At 44.2% G+C, this 23,118-nt stretch overlaps 5 protein-coding genes across 5 annotated transcripts; 3 read left to right on the forward strand and 2 right to left on the reverse strand.

The window, feature by feature from the left end:
* Positions 1-612: 612 nt before the first annotated feature.
* BHQ10_002629 (uncharacterized protein) lies at positions 613-1,727 on the forward strand (the record flags this gene model as incomplete). The annotated part of the gene is made up of 4 exons (XM_040874796.1): positions 613-697; positions 750-975; positions 1,035-1,298; positions 1,358-1,727. The coding sequence occupies 4 exons, from the start codon at positions 613-615 to the stop codon at positions 1,725-1,727; spliced, it is 945 nt and encodes a 314-aa protein (XP_040731134.1).
* Positions 1,728-2,191: 464 nt separating this feature from the next.
* BHQ10_002630 (uncharacterized protein) lies at positions 2,192-3,452 on the reverse strand (the record flags this gene model as incomplete). The annotated part of the gene is made up of 3 exons (XM_040874798.1): positions 2,192-2,958; positions 3,024-3,295; positions 3,379-3,452. The coding sequence occupies 3 exons, from the start codon at positions 3,450-3,452 to the stop codon at positions 2,192-2,194; spliced, it is 1,113 nt and encodes a 370-aa protein (XP_040731135.1).
* A 4,375-nt stretch (positions 3,453-7,827) lies between these two features.
* BHQ10_002631 (uncharacterized protein) lies at positions 7,828-10,037 on the forward strand (the record flags this gene model as incomplete). Its single annotated transcript, XM_040874799.1, has 2 exons — positions 7,828-9,649; positions 9,718-10,037. The coding sequence occupies 2 exons, from the start codon at positions 7,828-7,830 to the stop codon at positions 10,035-10,037; spliced, it is 2,142 nt and encodes a 713-aa protein (XP_040731136.1).
* Positions 10,038-14,433: 4,396 nt separating this feature from the next.
* On the forward strand, positions 14,434-15,416 carry BHQ10_002632 (uncharacterized protein; the record flags this gene model as incomplete). The annotated part of the gene is made up of 4 exons (XM_040874800.1): positions 14,434-14,658; positions 14,722-14,732; positions 14,821-14,936; positions 15,022-15,416. The coding sequence occupies 4 exons, from the start codon at positions 14,434-14,436 to the stop codon at positions 15,414-15,416; spliced, it is 747 nt and encodes a 248-aa protein (XP_040731137.1).
* Positions 15,417-15,974: 558 nt separating this feature from the next.
* BHQ10_002633 (uncharacterized protein) lies at positions 15,975-22,352 on the reverse strand (the record flags this gene model as incomplete). Its single annotated transcript, XM_040874801.1, has 7 exons — positions 15,975-16,442; positions 16,505-16,835; positions 16,899-17,010; positions 19,511-21,058; positions 21,545-21,674; positions 21,734-22,013; positions 22,078-22,352. The coding sequence occupies 7 exons, from the start codon at positions 22,350-22,352 to the stop codon at positions 15,975-15,977; spliced, it is 3,144 nt and encodes a 1,047-aa protein (XP_040731138.1).
* Between the last annotated feature and the right edge of the window lie 766 nt (positions 22,353-23,118).

Raw genomic sequence — 23,118 nt, forward strand, 5'->3', positions numbered from 1 at the left:
GGATTCAGAGAATGTGGTGTTGTCGTCTGAAGGAGTCGATCTGGGGGAATTTCTGTCCGAGAGTGCGTCGTCCCACGGGACGCCAGGATTACCTTGCATATGGCCTCATGTTATTGGTTAAACCGACTATTTTGCAGCTTATCGTGCATGACGCCATTCTCAATCCAGTCTAGGTCGCAAGAACAGCTAGCCTGTTGGAGCTTAGTGTGCTTGTTTAGCGCGTTACCTTGCATATGAGCTATTCCTGATATCGTTCTGCTAGTGGGTCGGCATGCATCATGACATCCTTTTTGAGGGTTTTCTATCCTATTTTGAGTCTATTCCCAACTCTATTCTGGCTTGCCTTTCTGGGTTTCTGCCTTACGGTGCATCTTTGACTCCTTCCAATATGACATTAGTCTCTCCGGGCATGCTCACGGCGTTAAGATGGCTCCGAAGCAGCTGTGTCGAGGAGTATAAGTATTGGAGATTTTCACTCTACCATGACTTCATTCATTCAGCATCACATCTCTCATTTCTTCGGTCTACAGCCAGCCTTACAAGTATCTGAACTTCAATCGACTTTACACGGGTTACTTCCAACTTGATTTCATATCCTCAACATCTTCCACCATGCCTAATCTTGAGCAGTACGTCAACTTCAACCCGGAGAAGGAGATTCCGGAGCTCGATGGAAAGGTTATTTTCATCACCGGAGGTTTGTCATTGATTCATTTCTTCTTCAACAAACAGAAGACTAAGTAAGATAGGAACCTCTGGACTGGGTAGAGCTTCGGTGATAGCCCTAGCCAAGCACAATCCGGCGCACATCTACTTCACAGGCCGCAACAACAAAGCGGCACAGGAATTGATCGATGAAGTCCAGACGGGAAAGCCTTCAGTCAAGTTGACTTTTGTCAAGATGGACATGACTTCTCTGGTCTCCGTCAAGGAAGCGTGCAAAGAATTTGTGCATGATAGACTCGATGTTCTTATGTCAGTCCACCATCTAGTATCCTTCAGCTTGCAATTAACAGCCGCTAACTTATTTTTAGGTGCAACGCAGGTGTCATGTTCATACCCGCAGGTGTCAGCAAGGACGGTTTCGAGCTTCACTTTGCCATTAATCATCTCGCTCATGCCATGATCATTCAAGAATTGATGCCAGTCTTGAAAAATACTGCTAGTCAGCCAAACTCGGATGTACGCGTGTTGTGTTTGACGTCGACAGCTTGGAAAGGTCACTCCAGCGATGGTATTACCTTCTCGACAATCCGAACCCCACAGAAAGGTTTCATGGGATCATCTTTCAGATATGCGTACGTGTAGAGCTCCAGATCTGACCCTTGAGTGTCCCTTGACTGATATCCATCTATAGACAGAGCAAGCTCGCCAATATCATGTACGCGGCCGAACTCGCCCGCCAATACCCCAATACAAACATAAAATTCATTTCTGTTCACCCTGGAGCTGTCAACACACATCTGACGACTTCAATCCCTTGGCACCTCAGGCTAATTACTAGCATCGTACTATTGTTCATGGGTGTGACCTTCATAGAGGAAGATCAAGGACGCCTGAGCCAACTTTGGGCCGCTGCTGGCGCCAAGGAAAATGAATTGGTGAATGGAGGATTTTACATGCCGGTGGGAAGGTTTTGTAATGACAGGCTGGACAAAACAGCAAATAGTACTGAGTTGTCTCAAAGGCTATGGACTTTTACTGCGGACGTCTTGAGCAAGTTCTAAATTACTTGGAGAACTAACTGACGAATACCGACGACTCAACATTCTTTCTGTATAATGGGATTTTTTCTCGTCTTCCATGTTTAATACCATGATTTTGTGTTTAATACCATGATTTTGATTGTTAGTGATTTAATCCATCATATTCAATTAGCTTCTCCAATTACCAGTTGACCTATGTCTCGAGTATAGTCATACACCAAATAACCTACCTACGTAACTACAAACTGGGAACCTTACACAAGTGATGAGGTATGAATGTCGATTGATCAGAAATTTTATTAAAGCCGATGATATTTTGAAAAGTAGGAGCGCTCGGTAAGCACTTGATATAATGAAAATTGAGAAAAACTTAAGTGTTGAAGGCAAACCTATACAAGACGGGTGAAAGTAAATACCCGCATGAAAAATGGTTCTTGAACTTTTGAGAGAGATGACTATCCCATTTTCCGCAGAAATATGTCCGTCTACTGAGCAGCCGCAACACCAGAGTTGATAGCCTTGAGCTCGCTCCAATCAAGACTATCCTCACCCAAGCTCCATGCCATAACACCCCCTAGACCAGTGGCTGCAATGATGTCGGTGAATTTTTTAGTAATCAAATCTGGTGTATCCCAAGTCCAGAAGAGCTGTGCGTCGCTGTCCCAGTAATACTGTCCGCCAGCATCCTCATCGGTGAGGCCGTTGGCTTTCGCCTTGCTCCATGAAGATGTAATCGAGGAGCTGGAAACCTCGGGGTTTGTCTCAAAAGTGACAGCACCAGACTTGCCGGTATCTTGGCCATTAGCGTCCTCGAGCTGCACGGTGGCACAGCCGATCGGGTTGGTAGCACAATCAGATGCAGGGTCAGTCGTAAAGTATTTGGCGTAGAATGCAATACCAAGGTTGCCCTTTGTTGCGTTCATGCCAATGTTGATATAGTTGTTCACAGCCTCCAAAGAGCCTTTGATACTGGTATGGTGCTTGGTGACATTATCGCGTCGGTTCATCAAGTCATAGCTCATAATATTGACCATGTCGACGGTGTCAAAAACAGTGGGGCCATTGTCTGCGGTATATCCGATCATGTCACGCTGTAGTCCAGGAGTGGCGATGGAAAGAACCTTGTCATCGCCGATAGCTTCACGAATAGCCTGGACCAGGAGAGGGAATGTGGTCACTTCATCAGCGCGCTGCGAGTTGGGAACTGTCTTGTAGTCCGCTCCATTTCCACCAGGATATTCCCAATCAATATCTGATTAACCATAGAAATAATATTAGCTAACTTCTCCTAACAGTGGTAAGAGAAGAGACGCCTACCAACACCGTCAAGGCCGGTTGACTGCAGCATGGCCGCAACGTTTTGAGCATATGTAGAGCGCGACGTCTCGCTCACTGCAGCGGTGGAAAACCCGGCGTTGTCACCCCAACCTCCAATAGCAACCATGATCTTTGTGGTGCTAGGGAAGCGAGCCCTGAACGTATCGATGGACTCAAATGGCGTGAATGTGCTTCCGCTATTGAAGTTCTCGGACGGTGCGAATGCCATGATTGCATGTGTCACCGACGACACGAGATCGCTCGATGGAAGACTGGAAATGTGCCATCTTTACAATAGATGCCTTTTAGAGACGACTTCCAATCAGGTTCGATGGGAACGGTGGGATTTACTTACTGGTCAACATACATGACATTCCTCAGCGCAGCCGCTTGGGCGGCGAGGAAGCCAGCAACAGCGAGGTACTTCATGGTGATAACCTGTATCAATCAATCTCGCGGATGCTAGGAAGTACGTGACAGACAGAGTGACAACTCGCAGTGTTGAGAAACAAAAAGATCGTTAAGTAGAAGAAATGCTTAGTATTTTAGGTATTCATGAGCGCGTCACAGCTTTTATGTTGGAATGCTCCGTTTACAAGCTCCAGATCATCCTGCAAAACATTAAAGGGTCTCAGAGATCGATGGCGCGTCATCGGGTAAGTGGAAAACCATCCTCGATTCAAAGATGTTATTGATGGGGGCCACCCCGTATGAACAAGCGCTCTTTGAAAGCCTGGAAACCATGCTATTGTGGACACGCGTGCGTGGTATGCGGGCCTTGCTGGATAACCCCGGTATTGGCCATAAGCTGGCGTTTCTTGGCTTGTAGCATTTGATTAGAAGTCGACTGGAAAATCAAAGATCTACATACTCATCAATAGCCCCCATCAATGGTCGAAAAGTAACATGGAGGGCCCGTTAAAGCTCCATTGGTCGTAATAAACTTGGTTGCGGCTCAGCATGACCAACTGTCACCGCTTGGCAGACGACAATATCACACTCTACAATACAACATATGTTACTTTGAAACACCAGACTTCGTTTTTCTAAATCAAACGAACCAATACAGTAGACTTGAAGAGGAAACTATTATTGAGCGTGTGTTTGTATTTCTGGAAAAAAATTGTGGTCATCTACTGAGGCTAGCCACATTCCAAGATGGCATTTCCCGGTCAACGCATTTTCCAGAGAAAATCGGCGCGTTCCATTGACTGCTCTTCGCCAAGTTTGCAAATGACGATCTGCGTGTCTCGTTAGGTGTCTGTCCATCGCATTGCTAGGCCCTGCTATGCTACTGTTCCAGACAGATGCACAATGTCGTCAAGCTAGAGAGCATACTACGACTGAACAAGAAACAGTAACCTTGCGATGGTAGTTTCATGGTTTGTTGCAACTTTGTCAAATCACCATAGCAATGAAGCAGGGAAGTACGAATGCTGAGAAAAATGAATCCTGGCCGACGTGCTATCCCATCATAACAATGGCTGCGTGAGCAGTATCACGTCGTGACGTTTGCTGGAACAACAACTGCCTCATGTTGAAGCTCTAGACCAGCTACTCTCCTCTGATCACTCACGTTATTCTTGTCAGTGTTTCGAGCATGCTGTCGTTTACAACAGTAACGATAACTGTGTTTGAGTCTTGGCCAAGCAAAGGTATTTTCGTCATTCACAGCAACATGGCTTTATATCAATGATAGAGTCAATCAGCTACCTGTTTTGTTAGACTTTATTGAGGTCGTGATTAATAATTCGGTTCGTGGGATTTCTCCCGGTGCATTTCATAGTGGTTAATTCTCATGTGGACTTGATGTCCCTCAACAGTCACTATTATCGAGGATTTGATGGACCGAAGCAACAATATATGCACCGCACTTTTCCGCCCACCATTTGTCTTTGAATTGCAGCATACAAATTCCATAGTGGGCTAGGATCATGAGGGAAATGGTATCCTTAGAGCGCACAAGCTCGATATAGCGGCGGTCGACAAGTGTGAACCACATAAAAATCATCGCGGGATGTTGACGATTCAGATTCACAGCATTGAAAGTCGCGCGGAGAAGTCTAGTCGCCTCCTCATATTCGGTCTTATTCTGGTTTTTCTCTCCGGTTTCAGGTAGGGAGGCAACAAATCTCTCTATATTTCGAATTGTTCGATGCAGACGATCTGGGAGCGGGGGAGGATAATCCCATGGACAAATATCGCGCAGCATGTAAGACTTCTTGCGTTCACATATTTCCTCTCCAGCTTTTCTTACGGCCAGAATGCCTTTAGCCAGCTCTGACAAAAACACAATGTCATGAGAGAGACGAGATGAGTCCGAAGAGGTCATCAGCCCAACATTTAATAGGAAGATGAGCATGGCAGTTGCATATAAACTATCGAAGTTTTCCATCGTGACGCTGGTGACGTGTGGGGTGAGAAGGGACAACGCTACAACGTGATGATGCGCTGCCAATGCCGCGTAAAAACTAGTATCGGCAGACTCTTCGGGTTTCGCTATCTGTGACAAGTGAAGAGCTGACGTGGCGAGCATACTGTGCATCAAGTGTGGATATTTGTATGCTTCTTGTGGAACATAAAGAGACCATACGGCTTGGAAATCATCGCGATCCGACAACGTGAGACTGACGCGAGACGTAAAGTGACGCAAAAGTATTTCTTCAGTACCCAATGGACCGGTGGTCGAAGGAATTCGAAAGTGACTATCGCAGAAGTGTATAGAGTTGCGGCGATATGGACGGCGGAGCTGATTTTCATATTGCGCTGGTGCATCTGCTGCGTATTGACATTGTTCCTTTCTTCGTTGACAGTGACCGCAGACCGGCCTCTGAAAGTCGCACTAGAGTATCGACATCAGATTCGTCCTCGGCAGCACGAACGTAGATTTTCAAGTGACTAATGGCCAAGTGGTGTACGTACCTTGACTTTTCTAGACTTGCATATTAGACACCCATGTCGAGATTTGAGATGTTGGCGTCTGGAGGGCATGATATCAGCTGCTGAACAGGGTGACTATGATATTGCAATAGCCCGATATAATCGCTGGCTGGAATTCATGGCATTCAGCATCTCCGCACGCATACAATGTGTTGACTGTGTTGAGAATCAGAGCTGCCATCTTTACTCGACTAGCAGGCTCGAGCAAAGTACGCGCTCCAAGCTGTCTTATCTCCGGCCTCAAACCGGCTAGTCTGAAAGAGGAAAGGTTTACGAAATCGCTCTCCCATTGGCTGTCAACTGTAGTGGGTCTAATATCTTTTTTTAATTGGCCAGATAGCTCTAGGGTTGATAATGTGTATATCAGGGGCTAGGGTTGAGCGACCAGAACCAGATCAGACGTAGTAGAGTTTCAGGATATCTACAGACAGCTAAGCCACATTGACTGCATTAATATTCTTTACTAGCTACACTCTTGGACTCATTTCTTGACCAGGCATGTGGTTTGTACGCTTTCACTCAAAGAAAGTCCTTGGAAATGGCCAGGTTGTTGCAAGACGGCATTGGAAGTGGCTTKATTGCTCTGTCGGACAAGTCTAACCTATTCATGTAGTTGGGAAAGGTTACACAAGTGCAAAGACGGCTGGTGTGGTGCCTTGCCGTCAATCAATCTGCCTTCTTGTGTTATCCACCACTGTCGTACGCTGAATCCTGACTTTCTTCACAAGTTTACCAATGGCTGTCAAACATTCTAGAGAATCGATCCTTGCATAAGGGACCCCATATTTTGTATTGAGCATTGACCACATACTCAGCTTTGACTCTCGAGCCGACATTTATTCTAGCACAACGAATAAGATGCTCAAAAGCTGGAATGCACGTGGCAAAGGAATGCTCCAGCATGTATTCCCGGAATCCACCAACCGCCCGGAGACATGCGACAGGGGTTTCGATAGGGAGTAGTCTCACTCTCTAAGCTGCCTGAGTCATGTATCATGTATTATCACTCAACTTGACATGAGATTTCATGGCAAGCGTTTCAGCCACATGACGTATTCTTAACAGGCGTACATGAAAACAGCTCAATGCGATAGACAGTAGAAGGGATACAATTTACTTCCGTTAATCTTGGCGGCAGACTCAATGTCTGTGTCGTAAGTAAACAAAAATCAAAAAGTTAGCTGCACGCAACCTCTAAGATGTCCAGATTGGGCTGAATGTCAGGAACCATGACATTGTGCGTGGTCCGATTTTTGGCAGTAGAGTTTCACCCGGAGCGATACACAGATTTAGGAGTCAATAAACTTGTGCCTAGAAAAGGTTTTTAGTAGCCCATGATGAGTGCTCTCTATCTAAGATGTTCCCAGGTTGGCTCGACGTATAGAAAGATGGCAAGTAGTTGCTTACATATGTTCACGGCCACGAGAGATTCCAACTTGGCATAGGTCAACATAAAAAATCCAAATATCTCATCTTGAAACGTCGATGTATTGATAGCAACAAAGTATCTGTGCATCGTTCTTTTGCTGCCCTCGGAAGCCCAGCTCATCACAATGGTTTTCTGAAGTTGCCTAATGCGGTGTTTATCCGTCACCCGTACTTCCCCCTTTTTCCGCTTTCGGCAAAACGAAAATAAAGGTCGTGAAGCTTTCATATGTATCATAGTAACGATATAATATCCGCATTCGAATATATATACTTGAAATTATCAGGTCGTATCAGCATATAAAGATCCCGCTGGAACTTGGCTGAAGAAATTTCATGTTGGTATCAGAAATCTGAGATGCGACAACAACTCCATTCATACCTAATTCAGCTTCCTTGAACAAGACAGCAAACAATATTCGATCGTTATAAATCAGTTATGGTTCAGTCAAAACTGACATTACTAGCACTTGCTGGTACAGCACTTGCCGGTGTGGTTCGCCGAGAAGAAGCTGAAGTTGATCATTTGAAACCAGAGGATCTCTCATATCATCCGCCAACACTGGACTGGATGACGCCAACACCTCATCACTTTGAGGGAACAGATCCATCACCAACAAGCTTTGTACAGGCGCTCTCGGAGCATTCACCAGAACCACACTCGACTTATCTCCCATCTGGATTATCATCTCATTTCCCACAGCCAACAGAGGAGGCGCTCCCACCGTTCGCTACATCTTTTCCAGGGGATGGCGAGTTTGCTCACACTAAAGACTCACCCAGGCCTACCTCACTCAGTCCTACGATCTCTCACTCAGCACCTCCAGGAGCTTCTTATGATGGACCGCCACCAAATTTTAGTGAGCCAGTAAAACCGGAAGAACCACAGCTCAACAGCCCATCTCCTGTATTCCAAGCCTCCTCCAGTCATCCACCTATTCCATCTTCGCATGCGGAGACGACATATACCTCGCCTACACAACCTCCTTCGTTCACTGAGGCGCACCCGCGCCCTTCCGAACCAGTTTCTGTAAAGCCTACAGAACCCTGGGATGGTCTTGATGCTGCGAAGCCAACAAGCTCTCCAGAAATTCCATCGTGGGTCTCACATTTACCATCACCATCCAAAGTTACCCCGGCGCCAAAGACATCAGAGAACGGCCATGATACTGCACCCTCTGCATTTCCTGAAGCGTATCAGGGGCCGCCTCCTCTGCCGTTTAATTCCATCCCATCAGAACCTCATGGAAGCTCTCCTGCTGGTCCTCACTATACTCCATCACCTGGCGAATCAGAGCAAGAGCCGCACCCTCTACCACTTGAATCTGCTTCTGGAAAGCCACCTGGACCTGCGAGCAGTTCACCTGCTGCAGTTTCTCAAACTCTTCYACCACACGAGTCCTACCAGGGAACCCCTCCACTCAATTCTGGCTCCAGCGGYCCAACTGGGGAAAGCGGTCTASCTAGACCTRCGAGTAGTCCACCTGCTGCAGTTTCTCAAACTCTTCCACCACACGAGTCCTACCAGGGAACCCCTCCACTCAATTCTGGCTCCAGCGGTYCAACTGGGGAAAGCGGTCTACCTAGACCTGCGAGCAGTTCACCTGCTGCAGTTTCTCAAACTCTCCCACCACACGAGTCTTACCAGGGACCCCCTCCACTCAAGTCTGGCTCCAGCGGCCCAACCGGGGAAAGCTATCCACCTGCCGGACCTCATACCATCACTCCGGCTGAGTCGTATCAAGGGCCTTCGCCCACTCTCACCATGCCTGGAGAGCCTTCACAGCCGAAAGGTAGCCCATCTGCTGGACTTTACCAAATCCCGCCTCCTACAGAGTCCCATCATGAATCATCTCCTCCACCATTTGAATCCACTTCTGCAGAACCACATGATCCTAAGAGCAGCTCACCTGAGCCTTATCAACTCCCTTCACTGTCATCCCCACAATCATCGCACCCTAGTGATGCTGATCATCCCACTGAGCCTGCTACTCCTCACGAGGGACCATCGCCTCACTATGGCGCCGCTCCTAAAAGTTCTTGCACTTGTGAGGAACATCCTCACCCCGGAGAAAGCAACCTACCGCCATTTAACCCTCCGTCTGAGCACGGTGAAGTGCCTCATGAACTAGCTCCCCCACACGCGATTCCAACCCCCGAGGAACCCAGTGATACACTGACTAACGCATACGTGCCTCATGTCTCGAAGCCAGAACCCACGGTCAACGAGGCTCCCTCTGTCTCTCACGTTGCTGTTCCCCGTACGTCCTCCAATCCATTATTGCTTTCTATGGGTATCATTAAAACAAAGTCGCTAACATTCTGTCAGTAAATATGCCACCAAACTGCACTGAGGTGCATTCCAAACCCGCTATTCCTTCACCGACAAGCGGCAGCCCTCAACCACAGGGACCTATCGGGGAACATCACATTTATGAGTCTCCACCTAAGATATATCCTACGGAGGCGACTAGTGTGGCTAAACAGCCATCTGCAACCAGACCTGCTCCAGAACCTTCCAAAACAGGCGTGCCAAAAGCTGCAGAGTCAGTCGGTCATTATTCCAGTTTTGCGCCAGGCTCCACTGTTCCAATCACTGCATTATTGGGAGCTGTCAGCACTCTGGTCTTCTTCTTCTCCTTGTTGTGATCGTTCAAGCTCTTTGAAGAAAATATCCTTTTGAGATAACTGGGATAGCAAATTCCAGGGGAAATTCTAATTTTCATCACGATGCTATGGTATAGCCACCAAAATCGTACTTGCATTATTACTAAACTTTCATGTGCATTTCAGCTTACAAATTGCATTGCGAATCATAATATTCCGTGTTGTTATTGTTATTTCTCTCTAGCTAGACTATTAATACACATTTCAATTGAAACATACTTACAGGAACTAAGTCAGATGGCTTCTACTACTATTGGTAACCACGTACTACGTGTAAATATTTCTGGAAGCGGCATGGCAGCTAGGCTATGATCAGAAGTCTTTTAAATAAGTTGAACAGTTCAATATATGGTCAGATCTGACGATACGGCAGTCATCGCCAACTACCACTGAGCCCTATGTCCCGCAAAGAAATCTACGACGTATTGTGACAACTTATATTGTACTATGTAATGTCAATAGCATATACAGTACCACTCTTATTAAATTCGATACAAGTTCAGGGCAATCAATTTACGACTTTGTTCAGTCCCGCTACTCCGGAGTGTGCGCGGCCCGCCCTCCCCGAAACGCTGCTCTGGATATTTTGGTTCTTTGTAGTTATTCTATCGGCCAGGCATCGAGCGATGGTCGAAGGTCATCGTTAGTATGCATAACGTATTCATATTGGAGTAACTCCGACAACCTGATAGATCAATTTTCTTTACATTCAATCGGTTTCCCTTCCTTCAGAATTGACGTCAAAGTATTTACACCGAGCCGAGAGGATACCTGTGTGTCGTGTTGTAGTGCTGCTACTAGCGCTGCCCACAACGAGTCGTAACTCTCCTACCTACCTACCGGTGCCTGTATACCGGTGTCTTATCGCCCGTAAAGACAAATATGTTTTTTACAAATTTTACATCTCTTCACAATTGTTAACAATTGCCATAACTCAATTTTTCTATTTTTACTATTCTAGTAAATAAGTATAGCTTTGAATTAATATATGAGAAGCTGATTTATTTACTAACATACAATAGGCTAATATCTAGGCTCGAATATGGCTTKAATATAARCGTAAATATGGACGCGGATACGCGGTCAAAAGAGGCACTGAGCGCTTTAGCGTGTGTATTAAGTGTATCAAGAAAAATAATAATAGAGTAGGTAGACTAATTATAGATATTTCCCAGCTCTTAGTACTTTTTATCTTAGTATGTAAGTGCGCTCAGTGCATCTATCTTTTTGAGTGCGTATTTGTGTCTATATTCACGCTTATATTCGAGCCTAGATATGGGCTTATTTTGTGTATATAAATGCACGGTCAAAAGCCGTGTTTGTTAAAGAAAGTCAATAGAAATAGAAAATTTGAGTTGTGCCATGAATCAAAAATTATGGAAAAATGTATTTTAGGCGAGTTCCAAATTTTGTCCTTACGGTCGATATAGGCAACGGTACCACATCGGAGTTACGGAGCAGCTACTCGGCACATATGTGATGAACGGCTCTGATAATTATCATTTCAAGTAAGCATTGCAATTTGTAAGCTTTTGTCAGCAGCCAACCCAGCATAAAATACAGCTTATGCGCACATCATGTGAGTTTAAATTAATAATGAACACAGCATTATGACTGACTCGGGTCGGCTCCCGAACTCCACGTTCAACTCTTCAGAGTAAAAGCAACTTCTCCAAGTAAACAGAGCTAGTACCGCTAAGCTGGCTGGACAATTCACTGTTGCTTTGGAACGTTACAGGCGCGAGGAAACTTCGGAAACTTAGGACCAACGGTTACAGAACGACTTCCAAGCAGGAACAGCGACTCTCAATATCTGTGACTTCATGAATCATTCTGCGGCTTGGCATTTGATACAAGTAACATCATGCTTACTAGGGCAAGCCTTATTTCCATTTAAAATAGATTGCCTTACTTGGAAAATTTTCCCGCCGAATTTGATTAGACCAAACAAACGCCCCACGAAAAGCAGAGGTACCATTGGTACTTGTGTTCTCACAAATCGAGAGCGCCTTAGCTCCATGGGGCTACTGGACTGATTTACATCAGTTTATAGTTTATCTCTAACGTATTTCACGGGTAAGTGACGCACACGGGTAAGTGACGCACCACATCAAAATATTATCCGGATTCTTACAACCACTCTTACAACAACAACCCCAACATCAAAAATGGGAAAATCAAGTGCGAAAAAAGACTCTAGCTATGAAGGAAGACTTTCTCTTGCTATTGACGCGTTCAAAAATCAAAAACTCAAAAAATTATGCCACGCGGCGCGCCTATACGATGTTTCCGAAGCAACCCTACGGCGGCGCCTTAAAGGCACCAAATCACACCGCGAGGCAGGCATCCCACGCCGTAAATTAACGCCTACGAAAGAAATCGTGCTTTGGGACTGGATATATTCTTTAGAGCGCTGCGGTGTGCCTCTAAGACCTTATATGCTTAGAGAAATAATTAATATTTTACTTGCTAAAAGAGATTTAACTAAAACATCTTAGAAAATTAGTATTAACTGGGTTATTTTCTTTATAAATTAATATCTAGATCTAAAAATTAAATTTTTATACTAGTTAACTTATTTCTGGGTATTATATAAAGATCTAGTAATTATTGGAGGCTTTTTTATAAATCTAACCTAGCTAAAGCTAGAGCACAAGATTATGGATAAAGATATCTATAATTTTAATAAGACTAGATTTGCTATAAGGATTACTATAATAATAAAGATAATATATAGTACTGATTATATAGGAAAACTAAGCCTTATTTAACTAGGAAATTGTGAATAGGTGATTATAATAGAATATATACAAAGCACTAGTATAGTAATATTTCTATTAATAATATTTAAATCTAGTAGTAACTAGATAGAATGATATAAGGACCCTATCCTACCTCTTAATTAGTTAATTATATACTTACTAAATGGCTAGATATCAGATGAATTAGGATTATAGTAGCTAGAAAGGGTATTTAAGCCTAATATAAGGCCTAGTATAGTTGGTATTAAACAGCTTTTAATTCTTAATGGGCATAGCAGCTATTTAATATCTAGATTTAATTATATATATAAAAAATATAATATTATTCTATATTATATATTATTATATTCATCTTATATTCTTTAGCCTCTAGATATAGATGTTTTTTCGGTGTTTAAGTGCTTATATGGGGATACTATAGAAACCTAAATCTAGAATAGTATTCACCATATTAATAAAGTCGATTTTTTGGATATATTTTATAAAGTATAGTTGTAAATATATATTATATAAAATATAAGAGGTGGCTTTTTGTATATAGAAATTATACTATTTGATCCTAAAAAAGTGCTATCTTAATTATAACTTGTTATATATAAGGTTACCTTAATCCTAAGCCACTCTAGTATGTTAAGTAATGCTAGTTAGAGCCCTAAAATGCTATATAATTTATATATGTTAGAGTGCCAGGCTTAGTCTATCAAAAAGCTTCTAAATTAGACTAATTCTAATAAGAATTCGTCATTAAGTCAAGCTTTTAATCAATTGATCAAAGGATCTCTTATATAGATATATAACACAGCACTTTTAGCTAGGGAAAATAATTAACTATATAAATCTAATAATTAATTACAAAAACGCTAATCTTACTGTACTTGAGCGCTTCTAAATATAGATGTTCTAACTATTGTAGAAGGCTAGGAGCTTGCTATAGAGCTTTATGAAGCTATTAACCCCCTTCCAGGGACTAATAAGAATGAGCCTTCGGAGCAGCGTAGGCGCGCTCCCCCAAGGTGTACTAATTGCTGGGAAGTAGGGCATAGGTGTAATCAGTGTACGAATCAAGCTAGATAGATAGAAAATCAATATATTTGTGTTTTATATGGTATTTGTTAGAGAAAATAAAAGTGGCGCGTTGCGGGTGCGTCACTTACCCGTGTGCGTCACTTACCCGTGAAATACGTTATTAAGGTCATGTTCGGCTGAGTCAGGTATATCGCGGCTGTCCTATCAGGATGAGCAAGTTCGTATAGAAAGCGTAGCTAGTAACAACTACCCGGGTGTTTCGGGCTAATAGATTTTTACGACGTTACATGGGGTTCTCTATTCCAAGTAAGTCTGGTAAAATACTGTGATGGAGCTCCGAAGTCTTTACTATAAAGAGATCGCTGCTTCCGTATAAAGTTCGTAGTAGCAACTGAAGACCTTGTTGAATACAACCACATCAATAACGTGAGTCTTTGTTGCTTGTCATTCTAATCACATTTCCAAATATTTGCAAGAAAAACTTTTATTGCGTGATTTAAGAGTCTCTTCTTCGTTATCCTAAACAATTCATCTCTCTGAAACTGACCTTGGTTTTACAGGTCAATCACTCGGATTACGTTAGAGTCAAGATGCATCACCAGAAATTGGCCACTCTGTTCGGCTTCATTGCTGGAATCGCACAGGCTGCGCCAAGCTCAGCAGCTGCCGCTACCACAGGCTACTCCTCTGAATGCTCTGATATAACACTCAACACCAGCTGGTTGGTAGCCAACTGCCCTAACGACGCTGGAACTTCGATTTCAAGTGGTGTCTACTTGCCGTCACACGTCACAAACACGGAGGGTAAATTGGAGGTATGTCGCGTCGATTGCTTGGATATGCAGGAAGCATAACGTGCTAATGTTCGCGCTCACCAGTGGAAAACGGAGTACGTCTAGAACGGAATCCATACCCCATGATACCTTGGGGGCGAAAGCTACTATGGAAGTATAAACTAATCGGACATAATCTTTCAGTGGAGCCTATGAAGAGTCCTGCTCAAACTGTTTCTTGTTGGACAGCGGCGCCACACTACAATGCTATTGTGAAGGCACATACACCTATGACAGTGGGAACACTACTTTGAATCTAGGTACGATAAGTGCTCTCATTCCATCTCCTACCCACATTCTACCAATAGGTTTGTCAAATACGGATTTTGACAATTTACTATTTAGAGGAGTATATCGTCAACTATAATGGCCACCTTCTCTCCAGCCTCGAGGGAACCCCAACAGTCCCAAATGACGCCTCCCTTGCAGTTCCTTCAGACGTTGTATTGTCTCTGACTGTATATGACGGTGATAATGCGTGCCCAAGCACACCTGGTGGCACTTTGAGCTTCGCAGGACCTGAGACTTGCTGGGACCTAATCCTTGCGGTTGATCCTATCGTTTGGACTGAACTTGAGGCAACCTCGAACGAGGGATGGTCCGTCTCCGTCTATAATGAGTCGACCTGTACCGGAACTCCCTTAGTTACTTTCGATCAGACTCGCGTGAACGAGTGCATCACAGTTGGACAAAATGGAGGCGCTTACTTGTCTCTTACGCCGCTGTGGAACTATGACTAGATCATTTCGAGACTGTCTCCAAGCAATGGCATGAAAACAAAGCTCTTGGTGCAATCGAACAATATGCCTTGAGGTCAAAGGTCATAACGATTATATGTACTTAAATAGTCGCGCTTCGGTGACACGAGGAAGGCCCGCATGACAAAAATCAAACCAAAGTCGTCTGTTGAAAATATATTTAAAATCGGAATGAAGGCGTGTTCTGTCAGATTAGATCTGAAAGGCAAACATATTTCATGATCAAAAAAAAAAAAAAAAARAATTTATCCCCCGAACCGGAGTCGAGCCGGTGGCCTCTCGATAACAATTTCTATTACAATCGAGCGTGATAAACCTGATTTCTTTATTAGATAACATAGCGAAGTCCACGTGTCAGAGTAACTTACCAACTACACCATCGGGGGCCGAGATGGGTGGGGCCAAAGAATAAGGAATCATAACCCAAAATCTACTGTGATATATATAATGATCAAGCAAAAATCTTCCAAACCACATGAGCATTAATAGCGAATGCCAAAAGTGAAAAATCTCCCTGCAAATATTCAACGTATAGTCAACTTACGGATGGCGATTTCCGATGTCATCTTCATAAAATCTGGTCATGGATTGCTCCTCTGATCGGACGTCAAAGCGGAATCTCTCATAGTCATCATTTACATGCTCATCCACAGAACCAACGCGAGAGATTGAATCCCTCGACTCTGGCCAAGGCGTAATATTTAACCAATCCTGCCGCCAGGGCTGCGTAACATTGATAGCATCTCTGGGCTGCTCAGTTAATTGGGTGCTGTTCATTTCGATCTGAGTTGTTGAAATTTTACTCATGACGAGGCTGTCTTTGCCCCATGACTTGTCAAAGGTCTTGAGGTCAAAAATACTCCGCGAGGGCCGAGGTTTCTCTTCGCTTCCGAATGAGATACCTGGTGATTCGTCATCTCCTTGATATCGGTACTTTCTTCGAGATTCAAGAATGTATGGCCAGAAGCGGCCAATCAATGGACGCAGAGCTGGGACAGATGTGACAATCTGCAATGATTCTTAGCATTCTACGTACGGAAAGGTTTATGGACAGGGAGAAAAACACCTACTACTCCAAGTCCAATCTCCACAATGCCAGAGATACATGTTGGCCATCCGACCCAGGATCGATCTAGGTCTTTCACGAGCATACTGGTGTGCAGGTAATATGTACGAAGGGCGCCGGCAATATTGACAGTAGCACCAAGGGCAAAGAGACCCATAATGACAATACGTTGGCGATATGGTAGGTGTAGTTTCCCGATCAAGGTAACGGGTATGAGGGTTGTAAGAAAGTCGGTGATCGTGTTTGCTATACTGGCAGCATATGTAAGAAGATGACTATTTATGGTGCAGACGTGGTGATAGGTCGGCACAAGGTCGAAGAGCGCTTTCAGTGGACTACAATCATCATATAATTAGTGCAAGGCTCTTGGAAATATACAATAATCGCGAAATACTTACCGGCATTGCAAGAATAGCATGATGAGATAAGCGACTTCAAAAACCACTATCAGTCCCATCAACACTACGATGGCAGAATCATGCAAGCCCCAGCTGATCTTCCTGCCATCACCTATAACACGCCGACAGAACCACAACAGCGAAAGCTTTGTGAATGATGACGCTAAGCTGAATGTGACCTGGAACAGTAAGCTATATACATTCGATGTGCGTAGTTTGTCGAAAGGTATGTCCCAGATGTGTTTGTTGAAGCCATATTCCCTCGACGCAATTGATAAGCATATCATCATCGCTATCGACCAAACCTGTGTGAAGTCAGCTCAAATTGCATTAAATATCTACTCACGAATATATACCCAGGCAAGAAGTACAAGAACATCATCTGAGCCGAAAGTGCGAGTTATGCATATTCTAGAGTATGCACGCAATACGATTGCGATTGTTGCCAAAGAACCGAAAACAGCACTGGTGATCACGATTCCATCACCTCGAGTAACGGGATCAATATAGTTCGGTGGTGGCCATGAGGCCACAGCCTGTGCGAAACTCATCGAGACATTTACTTGTTGTTATGTATGGTTGTTGGAGTTTAAGCACAATAAGTATCTGCGACTATTGCCAAAGTTGCCTCAAACACGAGGAAGGCATTTTAAAATATCATATCTATCGTGGACAAAGAAGCCAAGAGAGAAGGCTTGAGGAAAAGCCCCAGATAAGTCTACGAGAACCGAGTCCACTAGACGCAGAAACAACGGCGATTTTTACCTTTTGAGTTTCAGGATACTGGTCAACAATCATGTGTCGGCACTGAAAATACTACCAACACGAACGTGGTGGGCTGACTTGATCACTATGTGAGCCACGACTCATACTGACTCGCTCATGAGGGGCTCTTGGGGAACCTGAAGACGGCCAGTGGATGATGCATAGATGCGCAAAGCACGTGGGTGGAAGGAACAAATAGTGTGTGAGAGCAAAATTCCGATGGGGGGCAGTTTTAGGATCCTGGACAATCCCAAATCATGGAATTGCCAAATGACAGGCGATGCGAAACGGCTTAAGAGCTACGTGCATATTGAAGATTGCACGTATCTATACACATGCTGAAGGTTTAGGAGCGGATCAGGTAACTGAACAACGTACTAAACATACTAAACACGCTACTGGGGCCGAAAAAGCCGTGGTGTGTTGCGCCATGCCAGAAGCCTCCAATCTTATACGGCATTCTTATGCACTTGATGACAGTCCAGTGTTTTGACGTCACGAATGTAACCAAAAAGTGGTGGGATGTTAGTGAACAATGCGGTTCTAAATGCCCCTTCATAGTGGAGAGGACTATCGGGAGTCATTTTCGTAGCCGTTCAAGAAGGTCATGTGTAGAAGAAAATAGCCCCTCTATTGTAGACTACTCAGTTGATTTCAGTTTTAATTCATGGACCGGTTGTGGTCAGGTAATTGGTTCGTTTAATGTAACTCACTACCATAATCGAAACGTTGCTGACAGCCAAGAATACAACGTCCACGAAAATGTCATCAAGCATCCCGGGATGAATTAAACAGTTATGCAAAATATTAAGGGAATAAACTGATTTATAGTCTCAGATTAGGGCGTTGTTAAGGGTCAGTTTTAAAATCTAGATACTCAAACAAATCTTCGATCGGAAAAGCCGAAGTGCCATTTATTAGTATGGAGTGCTATATATAGTGACGTGGTATCGGCTCTTTATAACACCAACTATCGATAGACTTCGTCTAGTGATCCATCGTGTATAATCAATCTAGCAAAGACAGTTTTTGCCTAGTAAATCGATTTATACGAGCTTAGAATCGATAGTGTTTTTTTTTAGTGGGCTAGTTGACTTGTCTTGACTTTAGCTCGATTGGCGTGACCTGTGTGTAAAATAGAAATGTCGCGATTTAGATGCCTTTGATGTGGCTTCTGGTTAATTTCCTTGAATTCGACTTTGAGGATAGGTTAGTCTCGTGCGAGCAGTTCTCAAGTCATGTCATCTAGCCGACTGTTGTTGAACGCCGACTCAGAGATGTCGTCTTCCAAATTATTTCTGCCTATCAATCACTAGCCTTCAAACCATGAATAGATTTGATTCAGGCTCAGAAGCCAATCGATCCCATCACAGAATTCCGTGTTGGTGCTAGCGTGAGGCATCGATCAACAGGAGCTGAACAAAGACGGCAGTCACATGTACAATGAAGCCCTAAGCCTTGTGCTACAAGGATAAATACAGTACAAGTAGAAGTCGGGTTGTTCACTCATAATAGATACAGTCTCTATGCTTGCTTGACATGTGGTCATATTCTCTACATTTCACTCCATTCATTTCGTGTAGTAGAAGCTGGAAATTATTGGTACTCAATGCTAAGCTGACGCAGTTTGTCCCTTCTTGCAGAGCCAATCCACGATTCTACTAGGTTTTTGCAGTCAAAAGACCTCAGTATCCAGGTACGGAGCAATCAGCAGCATTCTGTATCAAGTCGACAAAAGCACGACGATTTGATAGGTACATCAGCCGTCGCGACTGCCAAATCAAGCTGCTTCTTGAGCAATTTTACTTCTTCGAATCTTTTCAGTGCAGTGAGACACTCAGACAAACCATGCAGAGACCACACATTGTTCGGATGTTGCATCGCTCGCGGTAAGACGTCATTGAGACCTAGATCTGTCAAGTAAACATCCAGCGCCTCCTCAAATCGTCCCTGTTCTAACAACAACGCACCATATGCATGTCGAGGCGGCTGCATCCATCCCCACGGTTCATCATAAGGAAGTTCTTGATCTAGTGTGATGGCCTGACTTAGATGTATAAATGCTTGGTCAACGTTGTTCTTTCGGTACTCTATCTCGCCATTGAGCATTGCATCTGCGACTTGCAATATGTGAAGACAAGAATTATTGAATATCGTTCTGGAAGGTTGCACATGTAATAATGCTTCTTTGAACGCTTCGCGTTCATTCTCTGCCCCCTCGATCCGTCCCAAGGCAGCATTTGCGACTCCCTTGGCATAGTGTAACATTGTGGTCGTGACAGAGTACAACATTTGATCATGAGGAAGTTTCAGAGCAAGTATGTCTTCCCATCGACCGAATCTGATAAGCGCATGGACACGCATGCCCATGAACCCTTCTAGCCAGTCCGCCATGGGAGGTGATTCGACTCGTAGCAATTCTTCTGGGATACTGTGTTCTAGATTTTCCACTGTATCTAGCGCAACTTGAACCTGTCCGGCAAACATGGCTGCGTATAAGCGAAAATGATAGTTATGTGCGCGGTAAAGGGTGTAAAATCGAAGCGAGCCGGCGGTGGCGAAGTACTTTTCATCGGCTTGTATAGCCCGAGTATTTGACTGAATTGCTTGACGATAGTCACCACATAGCACGTCTAGATGTGACGGCATGTGGTTTAAGTGTCCAGCGTCAGGTACAAGGCCCCGAAGATGATCGGCCACTCGTAAAGCTTTCTCAGGTGTAGTAGACATTTCCATCAAATGGATGTACAAGTGTAGAATACCGGGATGATGTAAGCCTCTATTTGATGAGATGGCTTGGTCTAATACCTTTTTGGCCTCGAGTGTGCGTGAGCCTGGGCTCGGTTGTCCGGTCTTCAAGTTCCATAATTTCCAGGGAGTTAAATTCATGAGTGCATCCGCATACAAGGCCGCAACATCCAGATCATCCGAGTGATTTCGATATGCTACACCCATGTCTTCCGCATAATTAAGATTCCAGTTTGCAAATATCTGTTCATTCGCTTCATTTCCAACGTCTTCGATCGTATCCGATGGGTAACGGTGTTGAATAGCCTCAATGAGGGCCCTTTCAGCTGGTGTTGTTGAATCGACAGCTTCATCTTTTGCATGCCCTGCTGCTCTTTGGGCTTCTCTTAGCGATATATGAAGGTCCTGACCATCGAAAGTATCCCAAGGCTTGTTGTAATTCGGGCCAATAGCATAGGCCAAACCCCAATACGCAATCGCACACCCTGGATCATCTCGTATAGCATTTTTGAAACAATTTACTGCTTCCTCATGGTTGAAGGCAAATGTCCATATGAGGCCACGGTCAAACCATGTCTGGGCGTTTGCTGACTTTGTTGTGATGGGTCGATGGTAGGACCCCAAATCGAAGTAAGGATCGGTTCCGGCTGGTTCTAGATTCATTGTACGTATTTTATATGAATCGGCTGTGATCGCGAAGATCGCTCAAGTAAACTTTGAGAATGGCGTTAATCTGATCTAGTCAGGATCTATGTGGGGTGGTACAAAAAACCCCTCCTAAATTAATCTTCTTCAAATGCCGAAAACGATCCTGGTATAAAACCCCACGTGAGGGCGTTTTAACGCCCAGGCTTAAAATCCGAATAAATATCATACAGTCTCTATATGCCACCTCATTCCATCTTGAATATAATAAACAGATAAAGATTGCCAAAACGTTAATGTAGGTACGAAAAGCAAAACCATACAAAGAAAGAAAAATACTCCGATTATTACACAATCCTCGCACAAAATCCAAAATGCTCAGCGTCACTTATATAGCTGATGTCTGGTTGTAGCTTGGGAGCGTGGTGTTATCAATCCGATTGCAACAAAGACTATAGTAGCCAGCATCGGTGGGATCAAGCTCATACAGATATCGGCGGCGACACTGGATGAGAAAGTCGATGTTCCGATGGAACTTCCTGAGCCGAATAGGTTAATGGCTCCGTAGATTGCTCTCAGGAGAGACATGGGGAGAGAGAAGACGACAGCGTTGAGCAGCTGCAACAGAGAAAATTAGTATCAACGTCGCAAACATATCTGTGCAATGAGACTCGTACCAGAGTTCCATCACGGAATGACTTGTCATTTGTCAATTGACTATAAGAGCTAGGGCGCTTCATGGAGAACAATGTAGCAATTGCGAGAATCACCCAGGTGATGAACAGAATAGCGAACCCTCCTTTAAGAAGTCCGGTTCCTGAGTTGGAGGAGCCGGGCTTGACGAGATTTGTGACGGAAACAGCGATGAGTGCTAGGCCGGCTGAGACGAGCATGTGGTATTGCAGCACACAAAGCCATTCAATCTTGCTATTTTTGATGGCATGACGAGCGTATCGACTAGATGTGACTCAAATTTTAGTGTACCAGAGTTCATGAACCAAGGATGCGATGGAAAGCTTACGCTTCATGCAAAATACCAGCAGCTCCAAGCAACAACGGCGACAATCCGATATTGTCAACGATTAAAGCCCCCGTGGACACCTTGTGATCTTGATCACTCTTGTATTTGAGGCCAGCTGCGACCAGGCGGATTGTGCAATATAGGAAGATGTAGAGCCAGCCCAACAAGCCTTGTTTTCCATGGCGGACCATACAGTATATTGTAGGAATAGTAAGAATGCCATAAATGACGAGCTCGGCAAGATCAATTGCTCTGTCGGTGTTGGTGGGAAGCATGATGGTGTTATTTCTGAACTTCTTTGCGGTCACGATTAGTGGTGATATGGATGGGATCTATGGTGAAGTGATGACTCTGTTGGAATAGTTGAGAAGAGGCAATTCCGTTGATCAGGAATCTCCTGGTTGGAAAAGAGTGCCCTTAAATAGATGAATTCCCTGCCTGGTTCATGATGGAAGGAGACTCCATATGGTCATATTTTTATCCTCAGACTCCATTATCAGGGCTGTTCTGCTTGAATTAAATTGATAATCTCAGCATCTATAACCCGTAGTGGTACACCTGATTGGTCGCTGAAGCCCAAGTCGCACACTTTCCCTGATTGGGAAAGGATGAAGCTTCCCGTGTCCCCGTCAGAATCAGACTCTGCGTTCATTGATTGGTCACAATTTGCATGACTAAGACGTGCTCCAGAGATGTTAAACGAGAACGAGAACGAGCGGCGACTCGGGCTCGAAGCGAACGAGGGCTGAAAGATCAGCAAGTTAGAGATTTGTTGTTCTTCGTGCATTGAGCGTTTGGCGATGGGTTAAGAGAAGTTTATTTGATTAGTGCCAACAGAAATAGAACATAGATCACCAACCATAAGCATCTTTTTACATGGCTCGAGAAAGGCTGAACGCAGGTGGCTCGATGGCCCGACTGATCATCCAAGGGCATTGCTTAACTTGCTTTATTTGTGATATTTATTCACTCCGTATACGTACACACTAGTCTATGGCCCATGGACTGGGCTGAAGCTTTGTGTCACTACGTAGTTTGTGG

This window comes from Talaromyces amestolkiae (genome assembly GCF_001896365.1).
Source record: "Talaromyces amestolkiae strain CIB chromosome Unknown scaffold4.1, whole genome shotgun sequence".
Classification (NCBI taxonomy): domain Eukaryota; kingdom Fungi; phylum Ascomycota; class Eurotiomycetes; order Eurotiales; family Trichocomaceae; genus Talaromyces; species Talaromyces amestolkiae.